The sequence below is a fragment of the Tenrec ecaudatus genome, chromosome 10 (genome assembly GCF_050624435.1).
Source record: "Tenrec ecaudatus isolate mTenEca1 chromosome 10, mTenEca1.hap1, whole genome shotgun sequence".
Classification (NCBI taxonomy): Eukaryota; Metazoa; Chordata; class Mammalia; order Afrosoricida; family Tenrecidae; genus Tenrec; species Tenrec ecaudatus.
The window spans coordinates 158689174-158708613 of record NC_134539.1 but is presented as its reverse complement, the minus strand read 5'-3'; the positions used below and the strand labels follow the sequence as shown (position 1 = coordinate 158708613).

The window sequence follows — 19440 nt, the reverse complement described above, 5'->3', positions numbered from 1 at the left end:
AAAATAAATTTAAAAAAAAAAAAGCTGATGGTGCCCGGCTTTCAAAAGATATAGCATCTGGGGTCTTAAGGGCTTGCAGATAAACAAGCAGTCATCTAGCTGAGAAGTAACAAAGCCCACATGGAAGAAGCACACCAGCCTGTGTGATCACAACATGTCGAGGCGACCAGGTAGCAGGCATCAAAGTACAAAAAAATATCATTGTAAATGAGGGGAGTGCGGAGTAGGGACTCAAAACCCTTCTGTAGGCAACTGGACATCCCCTTACAGAAGGGTCGCAGGGAGGAGATGAGTCAGTTAGGGTGCAGTGTAGCAACGGTGAAACATACAACTTTCCTCTAGTTCTTAAATGCTTCCCCTCCTCACGATCATGATCCCAATTCTACCTTACAAGTCCAGCTAGACCAGAGCATGTACACTGGTACAGATCAGAGCTGGAAACACAGGGAATCCAGGGCAAATGAACCCCTCAGGATCAGTGGTGAGAGTGGCGATACCGAGAGGGTGGAGGGAAAGTGGGGTCGAGAGGGGAAACAGATTACAAGGATCTACACGTAACACCCTCCCTGGGGGACGGACAACAGGAAAGTGGGTGAAGGGAGACGTCAGACAGTGTAAGACATGACAAAATAATAATAATTTCTAAATAATCAGGGTTTATGAGGGAGGAGGGGGCAGGGAGGAAGAGGAAAAATGAGGAGCTGATACCAAGGGCTCAAGTAGAAAGCAAATGGTTTGAGAATGATGATGGCAACAAATGTACAAGTGTGCTTGACACATGGATGTATGGATTGTGATGATTTTTTTTTAAATCACACGTGCGTTGGATCGGATTCAGATGTTTTGTTCAAGCTCCGATGCAAAATTTTCTTGACATTTCTCATTGAAATCCAATTATGTCAAGTCCTGGTGTGGTCGAGTGCCAGGTTCTACTGTAAATATAATGTCTGTGTTTCCATTGTGGAATGAGTCATCAACAAAATCACAGAAGGATTTGGGCTCTGAATAAATCAGAAGTGTTTGCCCACATGACAAATGATCAGTGTTAAATGTAGTGGTCTATCTGTTCTCATAGTATTATGGTGGAATGTACTGTTCAGAATGAAAACTTCTGTCATCACTATGAGCTTTAAAAGTCTACAATTTAATTTGAGAATGAGGTCTTTTTATTTTAGGTCATACACTAAGCAAAATCAAAGGCAGTAATTTCAAGAAATTTTTGGCAAATGAATTAGATGCATGGCTAAACCTTTCCGATGTTTTACTGTTCTGCAGGAAAGAAAGGCAATAGAGAAAGCATCCAACTTTCCTGTGCTATATCAGTGTTGCCACTGCAAAAAAAATTGACATGCTTGCCCGTGTAAATGTCAAGGTTTCATTCTTGGATGCATGCTGAAAATGTAAGTTACAGAGGAGATTGGGGGGGGGGGGGGGTGGCGAAAAAGTACTAATTGCTAAAGAAGGATTAACAATAGTGTCCTACAGGATTAAGAACATATGGAGAAGTAAAATTATTGCCACAATTTTTAAAAAGATGGTCATGGCACAAGGTGTTAAACTGTTCAAATTTCTCACATTATTCAGGATGCAGCACAATTCTAACGTAAGGCGTCTACTATGGGTGCATTTTACAATTTCTAGAAAACCACTAAAAGAATGACACTCAAAAACATAACAAAAATCAAATACATAAAAGTGTAAAATAATACAATAAAGAGAAAGGAATCCTAAGATTCAAGATGGAAGCAACAGAAAAACAAAGAGCAAGATGGTAAACTTAGACTCAAGCACATGCCAGCGATCTTTCAATTCCATTTTTCCATGAACTTCTTAAAGACCCTCATATTAATAATTACATTAAATATAGACAACACTACAGTTTTTAAATTATCTGACTAATTTTTTTTAAAAAGCAGAATCCAACTATACACTACCTAAAAGAAAAACCCACTTTAACTCTAAAGGGCAAGATAAAGGGGGAAAAGATCTGACAGACAAATACTGCCAGGTGTGAAAGGAGATCCTGAGGTTCACATCAGACATAGTAAACTTTACCATAAGAAATGAGATCTTTCATGAAATTAAAAGTCATCTTAGATCGATAAAGGCGACCTACTCCTGTAGGGATTGACAGCCTCAGAAACCCAAGGCGCAGGTCTACTTTGTCCTATGGGGTTGCTTTGAGTCAGAATCGACTCAGTGGAAGTGAGATTGTTTGTTTTTGTAAACAGGTCTGCTCCTACTACGATGTTTTCAAAATGTATGGAATAAAACTGACAAAACTAAAAGAAGAAATATAGAAATCCAGAGTGGTAATTGAAGATTCTCACATGTGTCACCCACTAATGTCCAGAACAAACAAAATGCATCGAGGACTCAATTGTACTGCCCAACACAAACCCACTCGGCAGATGGGGCCGGTGTCTGAAACGGCTAGTCTGGGTTGAAATGTATTGTAAGGGGCAATATGCACACTAGAATAAAGCACAAAACAAAGAAAGTATATGACCTCACCCATCCTTTCTATGACATACAAGTTGAGAGGCCATCTTGGATCTGAATGTAAAACACAATATGTGGATCACATAAAACACACCAATCCATTTTTGGTCCATCACTCCAGCTTGAATTATTCTACCTAAAAGATGCAGAGTAAGAATCTAACCAAAATAAAAAAAGGAGTGTGTCTTTCAGACCAGAAATGCTTTTGAGAATAACAAAACAATGAGATCCTTTTTATACATCAGTCCCTCTGCCACTGCCGTCTGGGACAAGCGAGTCACAACACCAACAGTGAGATATGCTCTGAGCACATCTGTGCTTGCTCCACCCACCTCCACTTTGCCACCTTGGGTTTCAAGAAGGTCAGGCCCAGCCGCTGTGCAAGCTTCACCCCAAGCTTCCGGAGGACGGTCTGGTTGCTCTCTGCAAGTCTGCAGTCACTGAGGCACTTGAGAACGGTGGAGGCTGAAACAATACGTGACTCGGCATAGCAGGAAGGGTCTCGTACAACTGCCAACCACCTCATTAGTATGTGCATCTAGGGCTCAAAGAGCACATACACTAGGCAGACCCACACATGTGCTCCCCACATGAGCAGCACATCTGAAAGTCAGCAAGAGAAATCAGAGTGCTTGAGAGGGGTGGACATTTAGGTAAAGAGAGCAGCTAAAATGTTTGTGGTAGGAGTCAAGGAACAATAGCATGCAGACAGGTGGACAGCCACACCTGAGGCACAGACTCACACACAGCCCAATGTGGTAGGCTGGGGCTCACAAGAGAAAGAGGCAGGAGGGGCTCAACATGAGGAGGACAGAGGCCTGGGGGGTAGGGGTGGGAAAGGGTAAGCAGGGGAGGACATCCGTGGCCTTTGGAGACGGAACAGGAACAAGACTTGGAGGTGCGGTGCATATGGCAAAGGAGGACAAAGAGGGGGCCAAGGATGAAGCTGAGACTAAGCCTGCAGCATGGCCTGGGATGTGGACAGGACCACAGCCCAGAGTTCATCCAGGGGTCGCTGAGCCAGGGGAGGGGTGCGAGTGGGCAGAGGTGCTGGCTGTGCTCCTTGGACACCTTTACCTCAGAACCAAGTTGTCACAGCCATACATGAAAGTCATGCACTGCTCGAGATCTGCATCTGTACATTCACAGAGGAGGCACCTCATAGCAAGAGTGCAGGCCAATGGGCAGCCACAACTCGGGGGTGCTGGGTGTGATGGAGCACAGTGTCTGTCTCACAGAGGAGCACACTGAAAGGACAGGATGCTGGGGCTGGAGGGGCTACAGTGAAGCAAGGTTAGCTGCCACTAATTCATTCTGAAACTCAGATAGAAATCAGGGGGCGGGGGTTCACCACACCAATTCACTCTTGAACTAAGTTTGAAATGTCCACAATAAAACTGCAGTGATGACTGGACACAGAAATGCAGTCACCAAGGGGGAAGCGGGAGGGAGGGGGAAAAATGAGGAGCTGATGCCAGGGGCTTAAATGGAGACCAAATGTTTTGAGAATGATGAGGGCAATGAATGTACAAGTGTGATTTACACAATTGATGTATGTATGGACTGTGATAAGAGTTGTAGGAGCCCCTAATAAATTTTTTTTTTTTTAAAGAAAGAAATGCAGTCACTGTCTACAGCGCAGACTGAAGGCCAGTTCTCATGGCCCAGGTACCGTGCCTCATCTCCACACACAGTTCAGAATGAGGCAGAGGTAGGGCCACGGGGAAGAGTGACCCAGTGCCAAACACAGAGGGCATGGAATCAGGGCAGCATGAAACACCTTGGCCTCCACTCCAAGACCCTTCATAATCTCCTGAATTCCTGTTACTTACTAAAAATCTGACTATTATCACACACAGAGATCAGTGAATGGAGGGAGCTAGGCTGATGTGTCAGGGTGCCATGATCTTGACATCTTTAAATCAGATGTCAGAAGATACCCCCCATCACAAGCATGCCTGCAAACTCTCAGAATAAACCTTACCATATGGCAAACAGTCATCACGTTTTCCATGTTTGAATATCTGTGCCTAAAAATGAGAAAAATACATTTTAAGTGTTACAAATACATGACAAAGTTAAAATATAAGTGATCAGAGCATTATACTGCACCTTCCAGAAATCCTGACTCATTGCTAAATCACAAAAGAACAGCCCAGGGCATGACAGAGAAAGGGGTTATGAGAGGCCGTGGGGGTGCCTTCCGCAGGAGGCCAGGCAAAAGTGGGGGACAAAGAAACAACCAAGACCAGCGCTGGGCCATGGAGGTGACCACTGAGCTCACCATCGGGCATCCCAGCAAGGAGCCAAGATAACGGCCAAGACTCAATCTGCAGAAGGAGACCCTGGAAGAAATCCCAGGACTTTTTATGGTATGCACGAAAACAGAGACCAACAGACAGGCTCACAGGCTACATGATGGATGCTACACAACATCCCCTCCTCCCCTGCTGTCCCAGGTTGTCACTGTCCAAGCCCAGAAGCAAGGTGGTGATGGACTGACCACCCCCCGCCCCAAAGACTGACCCTCAGCTAAACCATCACAGGTACCAGGTATTCCCAGGGGTTGAGTCACCTCCCCACGCATGCAGGCACTGCCATCACACCTACAGACCTGGCCACAAGCCCAAACCAAGCCCACTGACATCAAGCCCATGCTAACTCACAGTGACCATGTATGACAGACAAAGCTGCTTCCTAAGGTTTCCAAGGCTGTCAATTTTACAGCAGCAAACAGGCTCAACTACCTCCCAAGGGACAACTGGTGGGTTTGAATCGCTAACCTTGCACCTCAAAATTCACAGCCTAATATATAATCCCTCACACCACCTGTTCTTAACTCTCCAAACTTAGAACAGACACATCTAACCCCTCCAGCCAGGAGGACATCAGGCATCACTATAGTGCTGACAGCAGGCAGCCCTCCCGCCACTTGAATTCCACAGGACAAATGCACCTCCTACAACAGTGCCCACGCCCCTCACTCAGAGCACCCTGGAGCCACCAACATTAGGCTACTGCTGACAAAGTCTTCTCAGGTGAGAGCTGCTGCTGCTGCACATACATGACAGCCCCCAGGCCAGCTACCCTGGGAACCACCTGTCCCCTCAACAGAAGGAACAGAGCTGTGCTGTCAGGGCCACTACCAGGTGAACAGAAGGGCAGTGGAGAGGAGACGCAGGCCCAGGGCCTGAGTCACCTCAGCATCACAGGGAGTCTGGAAGCTCTGAGGGTCTGCCTGCTCAGAGGCCTGGGGAGACCTCCAAAGCACGTGCTAGAGCCCTCATCAACACCACACTCGGCAGCCCACCACCATGATGCACACACCTGGTCAAAGTCCCTCAGACATGTGATTTTCACAACCTTCGGAAGAACAGACACCACATTCTGCTTTCTTCCAAGACTTCTCCTTGAAATCATGGGCCAACAGATGTACTGTAGCCTGGACTCTCGACACACATTAGGGCACCTAGGACCTGCCGGACAGCTGCCCAGTACCCAGACATCAGGGTGGGGCCCACACGCCTGCCATGTGCTTTCCCTCGCACCCTCCTGTCAGGACCTGGCAAATCATCCCCAATGGCTTCACTGTGCTGTCTTGAACACCTAAACTCCCAGCACTGCCCGCCGCTGATGTGGGGGGTGTGGCGGAGAATTTTCCAAAAGGAAAGTAGAAAGGAGCTAAACAATAAACAAATAGACCACGACATCAGAACTGAGGAAGAAAGCTGTACTTCATCCTGAAAGGACATTGTGTTACGTGTAAGGAAGAGACGCCTTGCACCCCTCTGACAAATCCCTCTTCAAGGACAAGCCCTGCCCTCTGCCCCGCCCACAGAAGGCAGGTGCCATACACCAAACCCATGAGCACTGCACTCAGGAGCCAGGTGAGGGACTGCAAGGCTCCCACTGCAGGCTGGGGTGCCTGTCACCTGTGGTCGTGGTCAAGCCCTGATTAGATTCTACCTTTACAGCAGCACACTGGCCACAGCATGGAGGAAACCCTGATGGTGACAACTCGAGGGAGGCTTTTGCAGCTGCCCATGTAAGGCTGGTAAGAGTCTGACAGAGTCCCAGGGATTGGGGTGGGGGGTGGGGGTGTCAGCAAGTGGCTCTTGGTCTCATCCACTAACTAAATATCTTCCAAATTCCTCATGAAGTGTAAAACCACAGCATTGTGATGATGAGCACAGCCTGGGCAGAGACACATCCCATGAAGGAAAGGAAGCTTCTCTTCTTATTCTCAGGCCTAGACCTACCAACTGGCTTGGGAACCCCACCCACAGAGCACAGAGTAGCCCAGGCAGGCCATACACACAGTTTGGGCTGAGGAGAACATGTTTTATGGGCACACATTTTCCCCCAACCCTGACAAAGAAGCTGTTCCTGCAGGGATCTCCAGAAGGATCTGGCAGGGACGCTGGGTCCCAGGAAACACTCCAGGGCACTGCCTCCTGGTAATGGGCTTGCAAGGGGAAAGGGTCGAGACGGAAGGAGCAGAGCCCGCAAAGACAAGGCCATAGGTTTGTTTCCCACAAGCAAGGCCTGTTCCCACTGCCTCCCAGCCTAGGACACATGCATTGGAACAAGCAGGCCTAGAACCCGGAGAGGAGTGGAGAGGAAATGGCAGGTCTCAGAGAGTGAGTGGTAAGAGGGATGTGAATTTCACCCTACATGCAAGACCCAGCTTAAAGCAGTCTGCTGAGAAGTGTATGCTTAGTACACGCATTGATACCACTTACACAGGAGAGACAATCCTGCCACAGAACTACTGACAGACAATGGTCAGGTCTGTTTTTGTTGTTTTAGGAAATAACCCAGGATGAGGTACAAACAGGAAGAGTGTCTCCATGGCCTCCCAGAACACCTGGCAGGTTCCCCACCCGAGCCCAGGTATCCCAGTGTGCAAAGCCACTTCTCCTCTCCAGGGCATATTCTCCAGCCTGTCTGGCGACGGAGCGAGTTTGGCTGCCATGTAGGAGGTGCTGGTTTAAGGCTCCCTGAAGGCACTGTCCTGTCAGGGCCAAGACATGCAGCCCCACCCAACTGGGAGAAAGGCCCTCCCACCAGCCACCCCAGAGCAGTGCCCACTGGGGACTCAGGGTCTCAGACACCCACAGGCTCTCAGGACAGAGGAGGGTGCACGCCTGTAACCCTGTCAGAGCAGCAGTGTGCACACAGTCCTCCTCAGTCAGGAAGACAAGTCATTATAAACCCCAGAGAGAGGAACAGACCTCCCCTATTTTCCTCAAACTATTTCAGTGGGAGAACACCCACAAGCACAGCCACAGAGGTACTCTGAGGACAAGCCACCAACAGAGGTGGGCAAATGCAGACACCTGGTGACCCGATTATGTGACCACGGCAGGAGTTAAGGAGGGAAACTAGTGTGCCTCAGAGCACAAACTTCAAAGAACTCATGCCACAGCACTGCCTGTCCATGGAAGTCACCGCGTTGGCTGGATAAGAACACATCGGGCTAGCTCTCAACACCTGTGTCCAGCCCAAGAAGGAAAGGAATCGACATTATCTCAGCACTCCTTTCGCCTAGCTGCACAAAAGCACAAGAATGTGCACCAAACACTCTCTCTGAGGAGTGTGTCCCAGTATTCTCACCATACTTCCTCCCCAACAGCTCCCCACCCCCAGTTCAGTCACAGCCAAGGAGGTGTGGACAACCTGTGATCAGGCCACACTAAGCCCTAGTGAGGTACAGGGCAGGCCATGGCCCAAAGTCATAGGGAAGAGGGCCATGGCTGCCAAGAAAAGTTCTGAGGACTTAGCTCATTCCTTTTCATCTTTATAGGGCGTCTTGCACCCTAATTAGTGCCCCGCTGTTGCGAGGTAAAGCATGTTTATTGCTTCCCTTCCATGGAGGAACTGGAGCAAGGCCTCACTGGCACCCAGCGTCAGAGCGAGGAGGAGTCAGAAGTTGCTAAAGTGTGCCCCAGGCTGTGCTCTTGCCTACAAAGCCTCCTGGGGGCACCGAGGCTGGACTAGCAGCGTGGATGACACCAGGCATGTTTTCGAACACACTACCTGATGTGTGGGCAGCTTATTCAGCAGCCACTCACACTGGGCTGTCAGAGGGGCTAGTTTTACACTGCTCTGTGTGACTGGCTTTCCTTCGGCAGGTGAAAGCACTGAGCAGTGATGAGAACAATGAAAAGGCAGGCAGCAAATAGCAGGGCTGGCTACTAGGTGCACCAGCCATACCGTACGTCAGTGTGCATGGGAAGACCAGTCAAGACAGCTCCCTGCCGCCATCACCAGCACATGCGGCAGGAATCCCACTGGAGATGGGGGCCAGAGTCTTCATGTCCTTTCTCCACTGTTAACAGGGCTTTTTCTTTCCTTGATGTCCTTAGCTCTCATTAATGGCCAACTGACAAGAAACCAGAAGGTTTCAAAATCCCCATGTGAGGCCTTCAGAAAGAGATGTTGGCACACACTAGCTCCCTCCTTGCAGTCGGGGATCACCACCACAAGGGCAGGGCTTGGCTTCAAGGGCAATCAAACTGAGAAAGGCCTGGTTTCGATGCTACTTGTTAAGAGCTCACCTGGGTCGCCCACACTAATGAACAGGTGGATAAAGACGAAGCCAAGGGCATCAAAGGAAGCAGACGAAACCCTCCAGCTCAAAGCACCTGCGAGTTTCGTCACGCACGAGGCACCGCCTCTGCAGCTCAGGTCTGACAGGCTGTGGTGAAATCGCGCTCCTCTGCCCCCCAAAGAGGAAAAGGAAGCGCCTGACTCAGCCAGCCTCCACACCGGAGATGGCCTCAGGCCAGGCCTCACCACACAGTGGGGTGCAGGGCCGATTTCAGGTGCTGTGTCTGCAGGTCTCAGTTCTGAGGTGCTGGGGCGGTGGCGGTAGCAGTGGTGGTGGTGGTGGTGGCAGTGGGGGGGGTGCTACTTTGGGAGAATTTCTTCCTTCTTTCTCTTTCATCTGCACTTCCCCAGCACTGGCTGGTTTTATTCTGTTCAAAAGAGTCACAATCCCTGAAAACAGCTCTCGAGCACAGGAACCCTAGGGGGGGGAACACACCTTAGGCTCGTCAACCATTAGAGATCCAAGGAGCAAACTGAGAGTGGGTGGGCAGAGGTGGAGTGGGGCAGGAAACAGGGAGGATGTGGGGTAAGTGGTGACCCGTTCAAGAGATTGCAAATGAAAGATGAAACAAAGTGTGTATGATTTCTTGAATGTAAAGCTAATAATCTACTCTGCAAACCTTTACCCAGTTCATAATAAAAGTTAGAAGATACACCAGCTCTGAGAAGAGTGGGCCAGCGTGCTCCACAAGGGCACAGAAGCACGCTGGTGCTCCTGGTCATCGGTAACCTCAATGACGCTCACTCAGGAGGGGTGAGTAGAGGCTGGAGTCCCAGAGAAGAGACACACAGCTCCCACAGGCTCACTGCTCTTGGAATTCAAGGGTCACTCCAAGCACAGAAGGGCTTTATTTTCCTGATCCTCTACTAAGAAAGAAACTACCGTAAAAATTTTTCTATGATGAAAATCACAGTCTTTAATAAATTGGCCAGACCTAAATGTTGGCCAAACTTGGACACAGTTCACCAGGATGGTGGTAGAGTCACCTCCCACAGAAAAAAAGAAAAAAGCCATCTTTTCAAAAATAATTGTTTTCAAGTCTCAAGCACCATGCTAATTAACAGGCTCCAGGGCCCTCCACCTCACAGATGGGTCCCAGGTTCCCACAACTGCCAAGGTAGCCCCCACTCCAAGACAGGGTGGCCTGGCACCCCATTGCCACCTCCTCCCACACCATCTGCCCCACTTTCCACACAGCCTCTCGCCTCCTACACCTCATCAGGAGCCACAGCAGCCAAAGGAATGCAGAGGGGACGACTCCAGAGGTGACACCAACAGAGCTGCAAAGCCCTACAGGCAGGAGAGGGCAGCCCCACCACCCAGGCTTCCAGTAAAGAAGGGCTGCCTGCAGACCACAGGGCCCAGGCAGCAGCTGTGCTGAGGACTCAGAGGGTACAGGGGAGGGGCAGATGAGAGGGTCTGACAGCCTCGGAGACCCCAGCTCTCTGACCTGTGCCACTGAGCCATTGCAGAGCTGAAAGGCAGCTTTTCATCCTGTTGTATAAATACAGGGTCCCTGGGGTTCAGAACCAACCCGATGGCAGCTCACAACAGGAGGTGCCCCAGTCAGCTCAGCCACAATTACAGACAGTGCTGCCCTCTGGTGGTAACATGCTACCATCATCAGACCCCTGGAGCCTGTCTGGAATCACCATCGCCGCCCTCTGGCCTCAGGAGAAAGGATATGTCCTGCTTGGTCCAACTGAGGCAGGACTAAACACCACTCCCAAGAGCCTGCTAGGCACCTCACCAAGGCCTGCCTCTCCCTGCTACGTGACAGCCCCCCACTGTCCACCAGACACTCACAAGAGCCTGAAGCACACCATCCATGGTGATGATCCCTTCAATGGTCTGAAAGGAGGAATGGGCCAGCATGCGGAGGGTCCAGTCCAGGAAGGCGGCCATCTTCTTCTGCTTGACGTCCGGACGTGTAATAAACCTGCCGAGGAAATGAAATTTGGAGCCCAGGCTACCAGCTCAGCCATGGCCTCAGCACAGAACCACTGGGTCTCTTTCAAGAGCTCCGGCATCACCTCACTGGCACACAGCAAGGACCCCCTGACACGGGTGCTGGTATGGTGTGGTAAGTGCCACTTGACACCCACTTCATGCTCTGTAAGGGCCTTTCTTTTCTGCGCCGGCTTCCTCTCATGGAACCAAAGCACTCATCAATCTGGAGACGGAGCACCGCCAGCAACCTGCAAGTCTCTTTCAAACACACAGACCCAGTCCTCCCCCCTCCCACTCAGGGACCCTTCCACCTGTACCTCACACCACAGTCTTCTCTACAGAGCTGGTGGTCTCCCCCAGACTCAAACCTTCCATGGGAGCTGGACCCCACGTCTCAGGCATGCCCTGGGCCACTCTGACCAAAACTCAGGCAGCACCCACGCGCACACACCCTCCCTCTCACTCCTAGTACACTGCACACAGAGGAACAGGACTTGGGGCTCCCTGTTCCTATCTCCCAGCATGAACACCAGCCGCAGCACCGACCGCCCCTCAACCCCAAACCCAGAAACAGCACAGAGCCCCACCGCATTCAGCACCAGGGACTCAGGCTCTTCCCACACAATAGAACCAAACATCCACTGATGGCAGCAGCATGAGGAACACAGGAAAGTAACCCACCCCACAGCTGACTACCAAGACCCCACAGCTGACTACCATCTCATCTGTCACCATGACCGCCACCACTACCCCAGGTCAGAGCCCTTCACAGAAAATAATCACGCGGAAGAAAAAACAGCCCCTCAGGAACTCATAGATCTTAAAAGTCCATTCACAAAGCAGGACAAATATCAAGTGTTAGAGAGTTAACATACCAGTAACCAAGGCTATACAAAAACACTAATTGAAAAGCCCAATGTCTCAACACAAGCCTTTCACCAGACTCTGAGGGGCCCCGGTGCACTGAGACTGAGCTGGGGTGTGTGGGGGCAGCATTGGGAGCACAGTCTGATAGCTCAGTGGCCTCATGCCGTGGTCTATACCAAGGAAACAACCCCAAACACCAAAGTAGGTTCCCATCACAACATCCACTGTAGTCACCATACAAAAATAAAACACACACATCCTTTTAGAATCCCATATGGTTTTTGAAGGTCATTTTCTACATTCCGAAGTTCCACTTTTCTATACAAAGCTTTTTTGTCAGGAATACTGAGGCTATCAGTTTAATGAGCTGCCTCAGGGGACTCTTCACCCTGAGAGAAGAGAAAAAGCTTTGGCACTGGGCATACACAAGAAACCCAATGCTGACCAGCCCGTTGGAGCGTACCCCAGTGGCAAGGGCAAAGAGGAGTCCACTGGTCCAGTTTTGGCTCCTCTCTAGCTGCCCCATGGCACTGAATGTCAGGAGGGCAAACAGTGCTTCTGAGTAACTAGCTGCCAGGAAGACATTGGCAGGGCTGAGGCAGAAGAGCAGCGCTGTATAGAACGCCTGGCGGGAACTATGCAAAACCTGACAGCTCAGGTCATGAAGTGCCACTGCTGCCAGCACACAGAACAAGGAGTTCAGTAATGCCACTGAAATTAGCAAGCAACTCCGTAGGCTCAGTACGGCTTGTAGGGGTCTCAGCAACAGTTACGTCCCCATCAGCAGAGCCAAAGGGAAACCGGGGAAGAAGGCAAAGTTGTGTTCATACAGGTAGCCATGCTCGGCAATGAACAGGAAGTGCTCAGCATCCCAATGAGACAGGCCACCCAGAAGAAATTCTACAAGTAGGTCCAAGGAGCTTGAGGGGGCCAGGCGAGGAGGGGAGAAGGCTTCAGCGTAGTGATCTGGGATGACGGCACTGAACAGGGCCTGCAGGAGTAGAGTCAGGACCCGGCAGCAGACTGCAAACTTCGCCACCTTTCCTGGATGGGTCCAGGAGCCACATCCTCTCACCATCAGGAATTCAGGGGGTTGCACCAGGACAGAGCTCCTTAGGCTTCCCGCCGGATGTGTGGTTCTTTCAGAGGCGAGTAACCACACGGCCTCCCCATTCCCAACTCAGCATTTCGTCCAGTGAGAGCCTTGCGGGGTACGTTTCGGGCAGCAGGGCCTTGACCATTATTAAAACTTGTTAGGCCCGGGGCCCTGGTCCTTCGGGGTACAGCTACGTTCTCTTTAGGGAGCAAGCGTCGCTCAGACCCGGCGTCCCCAGAGCCAAGAAGCCTCGCAGGCGGGCGGTCTCAGGCTCGTCCTAACCCGCGCCTTCCCAGCACCAGATCTTGACTTTTACAATTAAAAGAAATACCTTCCTTTCTAGAATTTAACGTTATAAGAATATCAAGTGCCACTGAACCGGTTCCAACTCACAGGGAACACTGCCTAGTCGTGCACCCTCACACCTGCTGTGCTTGAGCCCACTGCTGCAGCCACTGTGCCCATCATTTCACTGAAGCCTCCACTCCTCTCTCCACTGAGGCCCCGTTTCACCAAGCATGATGTCCTTCTCCAGGGACTGATCCCTCCTGGTAACATGTCCAAAGCATATCTGCCTAAATCTCACCATCCACGCTTTTAAGGAGCATTCTGGCTGTACTTCTTCATAAACAAAATGGCTGGTTCTTCTGGCAGACCAGGGTAATTCAATATTCTTTGCCAATACCGTAATTCAAAGACATGAATTCTTTGGTCTTCCACATTCACTGGCCAGCTTTCTTATGTATATGAAGTGAGTGGAAATATCATTACTTGGGTCAGGTGCACCTTGGTCCTCAGAGTGACATCTTTGCTTTCTAACACTGTAAAGATGTCTTTTGCAGTAAATTTATCCAATTATATATGTCATTTGATTCTGATGCATGGACGCTGATTGTGGAGCCAAAGAAAATTAATTCCTTGGCAATTCAAGCTTCTCTCGTTCATCATGAAGTTGTGTACTGGTCCAGCTATGGGGGTTTCTATTTTCTTTATGTTGAAGTGAAAGCCACACTGAAGGCTGAAGTCCTTGATCTTCATCAGTAAGTGCTTCAAGTCCAAGTCTCACATCATTCTTCACATAGTCCAGCTTCTAAATCATTTGCTCAGGACATAGAATAAATAAGCATGGTACAAGGATGTAAGAATCAATGCACGCTCTTCTATTGAAGAGTTTCTATGCTTATAAGAACTGTCACCTTCCTAAAATGAAAAGTGATCTTGCCACTACCATCTATAATGCCCTTAAAACATAACACAACTATTAGCAATCCACAATTAAAGGGCAGTCAGTGCCTTCCCCACACTGAATGACCAGTGGAAAGGCCCATGGCCACAGGGCTTCATCAGAGGCACAGGAAGCTCTGCAGTATCTGAGACACCAGTGCAGACAACGACATGCGCTTCAGCCCCAGAACCTTACTTGGACCAGCTGCCACTGGAGACACGACTGAGAGTGAGGGCAGACTGGGGCAGGCACAGTGTGATCCTGAAGAAGCCTGCTCTCTGCAAACACTCTGCAATCAGCATGCTGCTGAAGTGAAGGGCTGGGATGCCACACAGGCAAGGCGACAAGGCTGTGGCCATAATCAAGCATGCAACTTCTCGTTGGACCACAAGAAGGCACTGTAGCAGCTCAACCACAATCCTGCAGGACACCTCTCCTGTCCCCTAGCTGGATGCCTCACCAAGCAAGCTCAGCAGGACTCTTACCAAACCAGCATTGCTGCTGGTAAAAATCATAAGCACATAATAAAAGCAGGTGTTCCATTGAAAAAAAATTGCAGACCTATTTATAAGACCACAGCCAGTGTTAGTAAATACAGGGGAAAGGGGACTTTGAATTGGTTCCAGTTTTCTGGTAATCGCATTCAGACCACACACACAAAAAAGCCCTCTCCACTTCAGAGAATCCATCTAGCAGGCAGCCGGCAGGCACAACGTTGTACGCAGATGCTCCAGGCAGTGCTGTTTTCATGATGAATTAAGAGAGTTACAAATGGCCAACAGGGGGACTGGTGAGACGGCAGTATGTTCACACAAGTAGGCAAACACACACACACACACACACACACACACACACAGCAGTTCACACTACAGCGCCAAAGTCACACCTCTGGCACTTACAAGAACTGAACAAAGCCATGGTGTGTGTGTGTGAACAACACACCACATACAAAGATGTGGCACACAAACATGACACACATAGAAACATAGCACACACAACACATGCATGCATGACACCCAGCAGGCACAAAACCACAATGCCAAAGGAGTCTCGCCTCTGGATAAGGAAAAGGCATGTGGACTTTTAGTTGGTCTTCAGGCTTGTCTCATTTTCTAAAATACACACAAAGAGGCTTCAAAGAGTTCTAGGGGGAAAATTGCATTATCTTTTAATTCCATTTGTTCATGAGCTTTTTCAAACTCCCTTGTATGACACCTCTTATAATCAGAAAGAAACCCGTCATTTTTTAAGCCCTAACAAAATCCTAAGGAGCCTCTGTCCAGGGGTTTCTCCTCATCCAGGTGAACCCTGTACCTGAGCCTAAGTACAGGGTGACCCTGAATGAGATGCTGCCCATTTCCCTACTGACAATGTCCGAAAGTTTTCATGGCCAGATTGAAACTTTCAGAAACAGAGAAAAGAACAATTTCAAACCATATAGTTTATTAGACTAAACACATATTTAAATTATACGCAAAAATAACATGAGTCTCTACATTTCAAGAAACAGACACCCCAGTCATCTCCCACGCAGCAGCCTGTCCTATGGCCAGCTCTCTGAAGATAGCAGGCACAGCTCGAGAACCAGTGAACATTACAGTAATCCAGTCCCCAAGTGCAAGTAAGACCGCTGAGTAAGGAACTGTTCCTGGCACAGTCTGTAGGTGACTCCTGCAAGCGTCCACTTGCCCCAATGGCAGCTAGTCCCAGCTGGATACCTTTCTTGCCTGGTGGCACCAAGTGGTCTCAAAGGACAGCAGTGCACAGAAACTCATGCAGACAGCACCAGGACCACTGCTGTGTCTTCCCTCTACGGACTCACACACAACACGCACATGATGCCCACACACAGATACCACCTTCTCAGAAACCATGTACCCTGCCCCCACCCTACAAGAGCCCCACAGCCAAGCCCAATCTGAAGGTGCAGAGGCTGTCTTCAACTCACTTGGACACAAGGACAGCAGCTGCATCTCGGGCCTTGTCGCTGACGACCAAATAGGACTGAAAAACAAAGGAGAAAGATGCATGCCACCCCAGCCTGGATGGGAAACCCAAGCAAGACCCCACACACACAGGTCTAGGTCGAGCGGGCTACAAGCAATGCCCCAACCCCATCGCAGAGCCAGACCCATAAGCTTAACTCCAAGCGGCACTTGAACTGAATGTTATACTTCCCCAGGGACAAGCCCACTCTAGGCAAGGCTACATCACTTGCCCTTAAAGCATAAGATGAAGTTGGAAATGAAAAGCTCACATTGGTCATCAAGTGTCAAGAAAGGCCACAGAACTGCATAGGCCCTTGGCCACATCAAGTCAGCACTGGGCTCAAGGGAACCCGTCGCACCAGATCCACCCATACTGAGACCAAGAGCACATTAGTGCTTAGAGCACTAGGAGTGACTCTGCAAATGGAAGGACCTTCATGTGGTACAAAGGCCCAAGCTTTTTTAAGAGCTCTCCATTGCTCATTTCTATAAGGGTCTTCTCTGGAGTAGAGTGACAGGCTCAGCACCAACCCTGTAAAGGCCAGGCTCCCTGGGACCTGGTAATCCCACCGACCAGACCAGGAATGTTGGTCAGCACACTGCTACCCACAGAACAAATCAGGAACCATCCACCGCTAAGAGATATGTCAAACATTTCTGCAGGGGGACCGCCTTTTGCAATGAAAAGGACGAGCTGAAATCTACTTGCTAACAAGACAGAGAAGGACAAAGCACTGCGAAAGGGGATACGGAACACAGAGCACCAAGCCACAAGCCCATCTTGTAAATGCTTGTGTGGGACAGCACCCGCTTCAGAACCAGACTGCCTGGACTCCAACCTAATCCTGCCATTTATGGTCAAAGCGAACCATTTGTTTCTTTTATGCCTGTCTTCTCATTAAAATGGATATAAATATAATTCGCAACCTCCTAAGTGAGCAACATATGAAAAGTCTTTTATAGAATAGGGCCTGCCATACACCAGGTATTCAATAAGCACTTACCATGATAAGTGTGGGTGCAGATTCTAGGAGACCCTTGATCCCACGCCCAGTGCTCGTAGTCTGTGTAGCCTGCTCTGTGTAGGGGCAGACACAATGACCTGTTTCTACCAACAGGGCTTGGCAAAGGGGTAGGGTGTCACTCCCATGACTAGCTTGCCTAAGGATGTAACTTCTGTCTCAGCAGCACTCACTCTCTTGCTGGCTTTAAGGAACTGAGTTTCCATGTAGAGAGGTCATGTGGCAATGACAGCCTCCAGCCCTAGGAAGCTGAGAAACCTCATCAACAGCCCTGGAAGAGTGGAATCCCGCCAGCAGAGGGCAGTGTGCAGCTTATGGGAACTCTCAGCAGAGGAACCCCTAAAACAGCCCCAGCCTCCAGATTCCAAGAGTTTAAGGTGCAAAGTGTGTGCCGTGCTAAGTCACAAAATTTGGGGGGCTTTATGCAACAGGCAATTGATGCAGTAAGCTGTTTATACAGAAGGAAAGTTTTCAGAAGGAAAGGTTTGAAAAAAGTATATCACTGTTATCTCTTAGCATTGCAATTTGGGAAAGTTCAGTTTATTATGTCTTGCTTCTTTGCTTTCTAGTCTTCCTGCAATTATTACACATAGCTTATTCGATGTTAAAAATTAAATTTAATTGTATGACATGGATAAAGTGTTAATAAAACTGTTAAAAAATAAATATAAAACAGATCCCTCCTGCATAGCCCCTAAAACCACTTGTACATCACAACAGAGGATCTGCATGTCTACAGAGAGATGGCATTCCTCTAGGGTGATCAGCCCAGTCTTGCATGAACCATCATGCTTTCAAAATAAACCATAGGACAGGACTCTTCTTAGCTGAAGATGAGAAGCAGATAGTGAAGTCTAGAAAGGTCAAAAGTTTCCCTGGATATTAAACCCTGACATCCAGGCAGGTGAGAAAAGCGCACTGACTCTACCTCTGAGATTTGGAGAATACGATCCATTATGGACATCCGTGCCGGCCCCAGTTGGGTGGTGAGGTTCCCGTCAAGCCGTGATAAATCGAAAGGGATCAGGCAGGTAACAGAGAGCCACAATAACAGCATATAGCGGGTCTCCCAAGTCTAAAGATTAGGGTTAAAAGCAAGCAACAGGTAAGCACATAAATATCTTTTGATGTGATTTAGAAAGACTGCATAGGTAACTGCCACATCCTAGCCACAGTGCTGCCAGCCTCTCAAGTCCACTCAGGAGCCCACTGCCATCAAGTCAGCCCAACTTGTAAAGAACCAATAGGACAGACTAGAACTGCTCCACAGGGTTTCTGAGGCACTAAGTCTTTTTAAGAGCAGACAACCTCATTGTTCTCCTGAGGCACAATGGGTAGATATGAACTATTGACCTTGCAATTTGCAGTCCTACACTTAGCCCAATCAACCATGATAGTTTCTCAATACACACCCCATCCCTGAAACTGCCCAAGCCACCAAACCCTCTCAAGGGCACTGACAAAGCAGACAAGGGGAACATCAGAAGTGAACATGGGAAAAATCACAATCTGTCAGAAGAGTTTCTCCTTCCTGGACATGCAGTCCCAGTCATAGAATGTCAAGAATATACAAAAATGGAGAAAACAAGTTACAAAGGCCTCCAAATAGAGAAAACAAAGTCTCACACACAAAAAAAAAATGTAATTTTTTTAATTAAAAATTTTTTTTAAATTTTTAAACACAACAGTCTCAATTTTGGTCAAGAGTCATTTTTAGTATACTAAGACAAGATTCTAGTGTGTCCCTGGAATCAAACCATAGGGGAGACCTTAAAAACAGAAAGGAATGAAGTACATTTATCACAGAAAGGAGGTGGGAATTCTCACAGTCTGATTAAATTCGGAAGCAGCTCACTAGGAGTTGGGTCATGAGCACATGACTGCAAAAAGGGGTCACAGCATGCAGGGCTGAGACTGCTACCCAGAAAGGCCTCATACACAGGTGGCCCCAGGCTGGCATCTGGACACCTGGCTCTCGGAAGGGACCCCATTCCCTACATGACAAGAGCAGGGCACTGTACCCAGGAGTCCAAGCAGCACAGTTTATGCCCAACACCCACATGGAATTGGTGGAAATACCCTGGATATTGACTGATTTATCACCAATTCTTCCCTTTAATCAGGGCCTTTCTTAATAGGGGCAAAAAATGGAGCAACACACATAAGAGGGTAAGTTT

General features: G+C 49.0%; 1 protein-coding gene across 4 annotated transcripts in view; it reads right to left on the bottom strand.

Moving 5' to 3' along the window:
• TBCD (tubulin folding cofactor D) overlaps nucleotides 1-19440 on the bottom strand; it is a 131815-nt gene that overhangs the window by 96484 nt on the left and 15891 nt on the right. For all 4 annotated transcript variants that reach the window (XM_075562436.1, XM_075562438.1, XM_075562435.1 and 1 more), the window contains exons 6-10: nucleotides 18192-18338; nucleotides 16202-16257; nucleotides 10922-11054; nucleotides 4487-4532; nucleotides 2835-2967 (exon numbers count right to left, since the gene is read on the bottom strand). In XM_075562436.1, coding sequence (XP_075418551.1) covers nucleotides 2835-2967; nucleotides 4487-4532; nucleotides 10922-11054; nucleotides 16202-16257; nucleotides 18192-18338 — 515 coding nt within the window. The remainder of the gene's footprint in view (nucleotides 1-2834; nucleotides 2968-4486; nucleotides 4533-10921; nucleotides 11055-16201; nucleotides 16258-18191; nucleotides 18339-19440) is intronic.